Here is a 9,714-nt window from a genome sequence, read left to right on the forward strand (position 1 = left end):
CACTACCAGGAGGCGCTGATGTCACTTCACTACATGCATAGCTTGTATCACTGATTTTAACACACAACTAAAGATATCGTGACGTCATGTTCCCGCGAAATTTGTCGCCGCGTTTTTCAATTGTTTTAAAATTTAAAGAGACAAAAGAAATATGGCGCACATGGTGTGTGATGGTGTGATGGTGGCAGCGTAGGTGACTGAATTTCCAGGTTCGTAAATTCCGTTATTATAATTATTACTATTATTATTACTATTGCCGTTATTATTATGACTATTATTATGGCTGAACTTCGTCTTGGGGGACCAAAAATTTCTGGATGAAAAGTATCAAATCTTATAGTTTTTGACCTGAAACATTCGAAAATGCAAGTTAAATGTCCAGGAAACCAATAGTTTAAGAAATACAAGTGTTTAAAAATGTACGTATTTAGTGACGTTTGACAGGTTACAACGACGCCATGTTGCTCCTACCCATCTTCTGATTGGTTCGCACGAAGGTTCGCGCGTAAATTTCAATCTGTTCATTTATTTCAGGTATCATTTGTTAACTCTATCAATTTTTTTATGGAACTGTTATATTCTTGGTAGCATTATTGTCGGAACTGTCTTTTATTGTTGCTGTGTTTTTTGTATCTTTTATTTATTTTTTGTGTGTTTTTTATATTTTTTGTGTTTTTTTGTATATTTCTATATAATGAGTACGATAAAATATAATTTATGCAGGTATTTGAATTTTATGTGTTATTTTCTTTAATATAATTTATACATTTTAATTTTCTGTATATTTTGTATGTAGTATCTGTGTTTTTATGAATTTCATTTAATATGATTTATGCAGCTTGCCCGCTTCGAAGGAATCGGCTGTTTCATGGGCCAGGGAGAAAGGACTCCTACGTACTATAAGAAATTGTAGTACCCATCGCCGGCCCATGAAGCTTTACGCAAGCGGGGAACACGGTCTTGGCCGTTTCCGATGCCCTGCTGGCCGCGGTAACTGCAAACAGTACGCGGCCACAGTCGATTCCTTCTTTCAGGATGTCCGTCTGCCCTTACATAAGGCAATAAAGTAAATTTTCATTTGAAATCATTTGATTATTAATTTCAATTAAATTTATAATCGGTTCTTATATATATATTTTTTTTTAAGGCTTATGTATTGCTTCACTTCCGACTTCTCCTACGAGGTTACCGCAACGGAGGTATCCGACGTAGGAGAAGATGAGGAAGTGTTGTCAACGGACACGATTGCAGCGTGGTTCCGCTACTGTCGGGAGATGATAGTGGACCACGTTTGCAAAATGCAAGCGGGCAAGCCGAAATTAGGCGGGATCGATGAAGGAGGTTCTGCAATCGTTGTACAGGTAATTTTTATACTGTTTTCAATTAATTTTGTTATTATTCCTGTTTTGTACTACTACACTTTAAATATTATTTCAGATCGATGAGGCCAAATTTATACTCGACGGCCACTGGGTACTTGGCATGGTCGACACATCGACCAACGATTGTAGAATGGTTGTCGTTCAATACCGGGAAGCGGCAACCTTGATCCCCCTAATTAAAGAAAACGTTGCTGCAGGCAGTGAGATCCATACGGACTCATTTAGGAGTTACATGGGTCTCGCTGCTGAAGGATTCATCCATAAGATGGTGAATCATAGCGTCGAATTTGTTGGTAATTATTTCAGTTTGGTTAGACTATATTAAAATTTCCGGCCGCCGCACAGTGGCGAATTTCACGAAAATCGTGGACAAAAGTAAAAAAATTTTGTTGCTCATTTTAAAAATCTATGCAATGTACTTCATTTATGAACTATCAGAGTATATTTTTCCCTTACTAACATTTCTTCACACGTAATTGTCTTAAAGATATTTGAGTTTAAAGTTGACACTTTTATAATACCGGTTTTTTAAATCGTAATTAAAAGTAATTTTGTGACTCATTATCGTATTATGGTGCTAATTTATCAGTAGTGATGTAATCTAACGTGTTCCAAATTAATATATATTATAGTGTTATTACGTTTTCTAGGTCATTAAAGCTATGCTAGATAATAATACGAGACCTGTACATTTTTTTTATTTCTTTACTAAAATAGTTGTTCATCAATCGAGATCAAGCGGTCTTCTTTTTTTTAAAAGAAACTTTGAACATTAATGAACTAGTTTCTGCTTAATTTAGTTGCGATAAATTGCGATCTTATGAGTTATCATGATTTGTTTATAAACCGCCCGGCTAATGGTGCAGTACGTTTATGACATAGAGCGTCGAGTACTGCGCTTTACCGGTACCGGATTCTTATTCTTTCAATTTAAAGGTCTTAGCAATATAGATTAATATAGATTTAGTACTGCATCAAACTATTAGCAACGAATCAGCATTACAACTTTGCATATCTCCATTACATGCGTAGATTCGATTTTTTGAATGTTTATTACATTTATCGTATAAGTTAAGTATTTGTCAATGGCAAGCTCGTGGAGATGATAATAAGAAAAAGGAGTTAGAAAACAAGAAGAGAATAGAGAAATGTTTCAGAACCGACATAGGTTTGATTGTAGACAAACCAAAATCGGGATTTGGTACCACTAACGATGGTAACACCGTTCGCCGATTTTTTACAAATTCTGCATCGTTTGCAAACATTACAGGATTAGATGAAGAAATAATACAATGTTTTCACGTTATTTTAGCCACTATTTCTAGTACATATTCAATAAAAATAGAAACTTTTAAAATGTATTGCATCGATACTGCACAGAAATTTGTGGCACTTTATCCATGGTACAATATGCTCACAACTGTCCACAAAATATTGTTTCAGTCTGCAGACATAATTAATCATGCAATCCTTTCAATAGGACAATTGGGTGAAGAAGCTCAAGAGTCCCGGAATAAAGATATCAAAAAATTTCGGGAGCATCATTCTAGAATGTTTTCTAGGATAAAAACTATGGAGGACATTTACCACTATTTATTGGTATCATCAGATCCATACATAAGCAGTATGAGGAAGGTATAGCCGAAAAAAGCAAAAACATATCTGCGAGATGTAATTCAATTTTTCGATATTGCTAATATCAACGAATCTGAAGAAGAAGAAGAAGAAAAAGATGATGATGATGATGATGAGAAGAAGAAGCAGAAAAAGAAGAAGAGGAAGAAGAAGAAGAGGAGGAAGAAGAAGCAGAAAAACAAGAAGAAGAAGTAGAAGAAGTAGAAGATGAACAGGAAAGTAACTTAGAATAATTTATGTATATAAGTATGTTTATCAGTGAATATTATCTATTTTGTATAGATTAATGTATATATGTATTATATTGTGCATTTCTTTTCATTTTTTTCATATTACACGTATAAAAAAAGATGTGCCATTCTAATTAACAATTTAAATGTAACTTTCAAGTCACACTATATAAAAATAAAATATTTTTCATTAGAAAAGTATATTATTATCCTTCCGCAATTATAATATTGTAATTTATTTGATTAATTTACCTCACATTTTAAGATATTAATTTTGTCCACGATTTCGGGCAAATTCGCCACTGTGCGCCGCAAGGCGGCCGGTCACATTGGTGTGATATTAAATTAATGTTTTGTGTATCTTTTAATTACAGCGCCTGATGGAACTCATACGCAACAAATTGAAGCGAACTGGCGACCGGCAAAGGATTGGACGCGCGGAAGAGGCCGCTTCCATGACGAAGAATTTGCCGATCGCCTGTGTGAGTATTTGTGGAGAAAATTCTGCAAAACTCACAGAATTCATCTTATGGATTCCTTGATCGCAGCAATCAAGGAGCAGTATGTTTTCGAATAAGGTAACTTGAACTTAGTCACTTAAACGAACCAATCAGATGATGGGTAGAAACAATATGGCGTCACTCTAACCTCTGAAATGTCACTAAATACGTACATTTTTAAACACTTGTATTTCTTAAACTATTGGTTTCCTGGACATTTAACTTGTATTTTCTAAAATTTCAGGTCAAAAACAACAAAAAAAAAGGACCCCTTAATTTTTGGTCCCCCAAGACGAAGTTTTACCATTATTATTATTGAAAAAGATATTTTTTAAAGTTTTTTCTAAGTGTTTAGGTTTTTCAATAACTTCTGCTGATGAGATGCAGTAACAGGAGGAGAAGATAGAAATTAAATAAGTACAGAATTTTTAAAAATTGTTACTGAAAACATAACTGTTTACATTGCTATTTTAGTAATATATTTAATTTTAATTATTAAAATGTATCTTTAAGGAAAGAGGAAGAAAATGTGCATCATCAGAGGGTGCATTAACGAAAACAGCAGGATGTTCTCCTTCCCCTAAGAGAGGAAGGATAAGAAGAGGATGGCACAGTGGATGGAAGTATGTGACAATCCAAAGTCAGTGCTTTCACCTGAAAACTGAAATTCCGGGTGATCTGTAGTAGCTACTTTAAGAACAATACTTCATGAGGAAAAGATTAACATCAGCAGTTCCAACACTGAACTTACTTGGTAATTACTCTTATGTATACTTTTTATAGCATATGTAAATAATTGTTAATGAAAATATTTATTACAGTGTCAGAGACTATCTCTATTAAAATAGAGCAACAAGACATCTGGATGCAAATGAAAAGAAGAAAAAGAGGAAGATTGTAAGTATTCAGTTTACATATACAATATATGTATAAAACCATTAACATGGTATTAATACACTAAGTATACATAATAATACTTCTTACATGAAGTGTATGTATAATATTATATAATTTTATTCTTATAGTTAAACTTGACTGCACCAGGGGAGTGGAGAACGTGATTTTCAATTGTATGTTATTGTATATTATTATTGACATATATATATATATATATATATATATATATATATTTATTATATTTTAGTAAAAATTTAATATATTTCCATTACTGCACATATATTGTTGTAATTTTTTCCTTTCCTTTATTTTTATTTTTCAAAGTTTTGAATAAGTAAGACCATGCACACGTATATAGGGACCATGTGCTTGTGTGTGTACCTCACCGATATCATTTATATGTGTTTGTAGCGACACCAACAATCCTGGTAGTGAGGCGTAACACTAATTTTCGTTACAGCATGAAATACGGGAGTTTGGAGGGCCTGGATAAATGCAACCACTGGGTCCCAATCTTGGTTGCACTTATCCAGGTTTTACTGTACACGGTTTCCTCGTCGAGCGGCTCGGTTCGCTTAGGGGATCCCCCCAAGTGGAGGGGATAGCGATGTTGCATATATCCAACCAAACTTTTGTTGCATATATCCAGCTTTTACTGTAGATGCAACAAAAGTTTGGCTGGATATATGCAACATCGTTATCCCCTCCACTTGGGGGGATCCCCCTAAGCCGAACCGAGCCGCTCGGCGAGGAAATCGTGTAATATGATCCGACCGTAATATCGGTGTGACTAATACTAATTGAAGGATAAAACTTTTTTATTTTTTACTTTTTCTTAATGAAACTTTTACTAACGCATTTGTGAGATTTTTCTAATTAAAATGGTACCAAACACGATATGATTTGAATTATATTTATTTATTAAAATAATAATAAAACTGTACACTGAGTTGCATTGAACTTGTCGTAGTGAAGTTGGTTACAAATTCACTAACACATTCACGCTGCGTCGGTGAGACAATGGGCGAGATCGACTCACCGACGCGGCGTGAATGTGTTAGTGAATTTGTAGCCAACTTCACTGTGACAAGTTCAATGCAACTCACGTCAGTGTACATATGTATAAGGCAGGCCGTACACCAAAGATACATCAAACACGCAACATGCAACATGCAACACGTCGCATGTTATGTACGAACGTAGAATAGGTATCGCGGCACGGTACAAACGATTTGTACGGACGCAGAATCGACACCAAGACGGGATATATGCAACGTTTAAATGCCCAGAATCGACGCCTCGGCTGGATATATGCAACATTAAATGCCCAGAATCGACACCTCGGCTGGATATATGCAACGTTTGAAACCCAAGCCGACACCGCAACCGGTTTTCATTTCCAATCCTCCTTTGCTTTTCGCCAACTTTTAACACCAATTTTAGCAAGTAATTATAATTTAAACTATATCGTGTTTGGTATCATTTTAATCCGAAAAATGTCACCAATGCGTTAGTAAAAGTTTCAGTAAAAAAAAATCAAAAATAAAAAAGTTTTATAGTTGAATTAGTATTAGTCACACCGATACATTCCGGCTCTTTCCTTTGATCATCGGACCTCTCTTTTTCCACCACTGTCTGTCCTTTTCTACGTTCACGCTTGGCTGCTCGCCGCGTGTAACCCGAGATTAGATACCTCGACTGGATATATGCAACGTCTGGGTCCCAATGTTTGTTGCATATATCCAGCTTTTACTGTATCCAGCTTTTACTGTACTGCATTATGTAATCGGCTTTCTCTTCTTAGTTATGACTGTACCTTCCCCTGCTGACCTGACGTTTAGTCGTCGGTGCTGGGCGGATTGCAGGTTTCAGGCGTTTTTACTCGAATTTTTAAACGTTAATTACTAGAAAACAAAGCCGCACACGCTTTTCGTTATTCTTGATTTTCGTCTTATTTTGATCCCTAGAATCACCCCTTAAAATTTTGCCCACCTGTTGTCGAACACCCTGTATACATATAAGTTCTGAATAGCGGTACGATTGGTGTCTGAGGCAGGGATCGTCTGTTGTCAGCCCCACTGGACGAGTCTGACAGACGATCCCGAGACGAAACACCCTTTCTCTTTCCTACAGTATAAAAAATTGAAAAGAAGGGGTAGAATATTTACAGAAACATAAACAGCGAATATAGTGTTTTATCACTTCGCGAGAATATAAGTGGGGCTTGACAGACTACGTTAAAGGTATGGACGCCGAACGTCCAGACACCGGCATCTGAACGTCAATAATGGTTTCAACTATTTTCTTCCATTTGTGCATATTTATGCACTTGAAGTCAACGTTAATGGTACTTTCTTTTAAAACTCAATTTGAAAATATTGTTAAGTATGATTGTATATTGTTTAGGATCAGTAGTTAATTTTCGTTTGGAATTTTTAAAAATATATTTTTCAAATTAATTAGATGTTATATGATGCTTACAGCACAATTGCAATAGTCACGGTAAGAATTTAGAGACTATGGAGAAGGCCTTGACGCAGAACGTCTTGACGAGGATTTTCATTATTTTCTCCGTTTTGTGCAATAGGAAATTTCACAGAGGTACCTTTTGGTACTTATTTTAAAACTCAAGTCAAAGTTGATAAACATTTAACATAATAAATTAGGACAAATTGTTAATATTGTAAAGGAATTTTTTGTCATTCGAAAGGCCTTATGATACTAAATAAACGCTGTAAAAATTAAATAGAAATAGCAAATGATTTGCAAGTGGCACGTGTTTGAAAAAATGCACCGATTATTGCAGTAAATTTCACGTCACAATTTTAATAATAAATTAATATGTTTAGTTAAATTTATAAGTCAAATTACAAACTATGTTCTATTATTAACATTTCAAAACAAAAAGATGTGTAGATCTTACACTTTGAATTTTTGATTTTTTTCCATTGTTCGGCACACTGTGGCGTCGTCGGGCACATTTGACTTTTGTTTGAAACCGATGTGGGAAATAGATATGTACTGGGGATACAATACGCAACCGCTTCTGTTTTGTATAAATGGGCCATTAAGTGTGTACTTGTTCGTTGAAGTTAAAATGGAGGGAACTGTACGGTTTTAAAGTTCATGTTACAGAAACTGAAGATTGATGTAAGTAGTAAACTGAACCGCTTATGGACAGTACCTACTTTTTGTTTTTAAACCTTGTTCGCCGAGACTCTCATTTAGCTTACACTCTTGCTGACGCGAGATTAACGAAATAATTACTCTTACACACTCGCTTATGGCATTGTAGATTCGTCGACCAATGGGATGAATTTTTCATCCAGTTTTCGTGACAAGAACAGGATTGCCTTTGCTTCGTTCGACAGTAACTATTCTCACGTGTCGTTCGAGTTCACGTTATAATAATTAATGCGCTCGCTCCTTGACAGATAGGCGTACCAATAGAACACGTTGATTGCCATAAAGAACATAGGGAACACGATACGACTAGCCCGATCGATTTTTGAAACGGAATTATATCTAGGTGTTCTCTTGCGTCGCTTCCTTCCGGAAGTTTTGCCACTCGGAGGAGGCTGGCGAGGAGGAGTGGGACTACAGACGCATGGCATTTGCCAGTGGCCCAATTCGGGATCCCGGATGGGTTCTGGAATCGCAGATAATGGAATCACTTCGATCATCCCATCTTCGTTCATTGTGAAATTTCGGCTAGGATGTCCTTTGGCGGCTAGGTTTTCTGAAGTTCTTCTATGAGTTTGCGGTATCTGAAACAGAGAGGTATCTTTTAAACCTTTTCACAACTAGCTGTATCGAAGCTTTTGATTCGCAGTGCTTCTTTAAATCTTCTACCATGTTAAAGTTATAGCTGCGTTTAATCAATATATTCTTTTTATGTAGTTTCAAACCTTTATCATAAATCCTAGGGGAGGAATATCATTGAATTAAGAAAATCGACCCCATATAAAAAACGATAAAATGATTCCTATTTATATTTATAGAACCTGTGTTAAAAAATATACATTCTTTTTTTGAAAATAAATTTGGTTCAATTTTTATAGTATAATTAAAAGTGACATAATAATAGGACATTATTAATATAATGTTTGGCACTTTTTAGAAAGTAGTCATTTTATACCAAATTTCGTAGCTTAATGATATCTCTACTTTCATTAAAAGTTTTATATTTTATAAGATCGTATAGAAAATACATTATAAAAATTGTTTAGAATAGTGAACGTTTTATATAAAAAGTAGTGGTACCATTAAGTTAAGAAAGACTCTTCTTTTTGCTTGTTATAGAACATGATAAAACAGTAATTTTAAATTAACCGACTAATTTCTTGTTTTTAGATTAAGAGGAAAAGCAAAAAATGTTTTGAACTTTAATCGAAGTATTATAGCATCCAAGAATGCAAAAAATCATATTGTTAGAGTACTTAAGTATGTGGTAAACTGTTTAATTGAATTGGTCATTTTGAAGAGCGGTCGTCTCCAATTTGAAAAGAATAAACATGACCCGTTTTTGAAATGAACAATTCAATTATTAGTGACCGCCGTCGTTGAATTTCTGAACTTTGACTGTGTAACTAACTTCCTTGTTAGATAATTAAATTCATGGAGGATATTTTGTGCAAAATTTACAAGTGTAGGAGAGGGGAGAAAAAGGCGTTTCGTTTCGAGATCGGCTGTCCGACTCGTAAGTGAGGCTGACAACAGACGATCCCTACCCCAGACACTTATCCTACCGCTATTCGGAACTTATACCGCAGTTCACCAGAGTCCATAACTGCGAAAAGACCAGTTTTCGTTCTCCAGTGCGCATCTTCGCCCTGATTGGCGATACTCCCAAACGAAGTGGAAAGCGATTGACGGAGAGCTCGCTGTGTTCCCCCACCATCTTCCAACCTGCGCGTCGCAGTTATGGACTCTGGTGAACTGCGATATATATACATATATTTGAACGGCATGCCGGGCGAGCGCTTGCGAGAGGACACCGATCATCTCTCGCCGCCACCTAGCGGTCCCCGGCCCAAACTCAAGACGTCCGGGGAGACGAAACCCTCTCGC

At 35.7% G+C, this 9,714-nt stretch overlaps 2 protein-coding genes across 9 annotated transcripts in view; one reads left to right on the top strand and one right to left on the bottom strand.

Annotated features, from left to right (window-relative positions):
* The first annotated feature begins 215 nt into the window (after positions 1-215).
* Positions 216-5,183, top strand: LOC117605923 (uncharacterized). 5 transcript variants are annotated; one of them, XM_076689066.1, is made up of 8 exons: positions 216-1,066; positions 1,148-1,361; positions 1,438-1,675; positions 3,622-3,916; positions 3,992-4,164; positions 4,261-4,501; positions 4,569-4,644; positions 4,773-5,183. In XM_076689066.1, exons 1-4 carry the CDS (start codon positions 930-932, stop codon positions 3,822-3,824), a joined length of 792 nt encoding a protein of 263 aa, XP_076545181.1. In that variant the 5' UTR covers positions 216-929; the 3' UTR covers positions 3,825-3,916; positions 3,992-4,164; positions 4,261-4,501; positions 4,569-4,644; positions 4,773-5,183. The 5 variants fall into 5 exon arrangements, with proteins under 5 accessions (XP_076545181.1, XP_076545183.1, XP_034183630.2 ...); XM_076689068.1 differs by having other exon boundaries at positions 3,622-3,825; positions 4,773-5,182; XM_034327739.2 differs by having other exon boundaries at positions 216-534; positions 839-1,066; positions 3,622-4,164; positions 4,773-5,181.
* Positions 5,184-5,977: 794 nt separating this feature from the next.
* The window catches only part of Grd (GABA-gated ion channel), a 140,991-nt gene continuing 137,254 nt past the window's right edge, over positions 5,978-9,714 (bottom strand). For all 4 annotated transcript variants that reach the window (XM_034328006.2, XM_034328005.2, XM_034328004.2 and 1 more), the window contains exon 9: positions 5,978-8,411. In XM_034328006.2, the coding sequence (XP_034183897.1) occupies positions 8,025-8,411 (387 nt within the window). In that variant the 3' untranslated portion in view covers positions 5,978-8,024. The remainder of the gene's footprint in view (positions 8,412-9,714) is intronic.

The sequence above is a fragment of the Osmia lignaria genome, chromosome 2, assembly GCF_051020975.1.
Source record: "Osmia lignaria lignaria isolate PbOS001 chromosome 2, iyOsmLign1, whole genome shotgun sequence".
In the NCBI taxonomy this organism is placed as follows: Eukaryota; Metazoa; Arthropoda; class Insecta; order Hymenoptera; family Megachilidae; genus Osmia; species Osmia lignaria.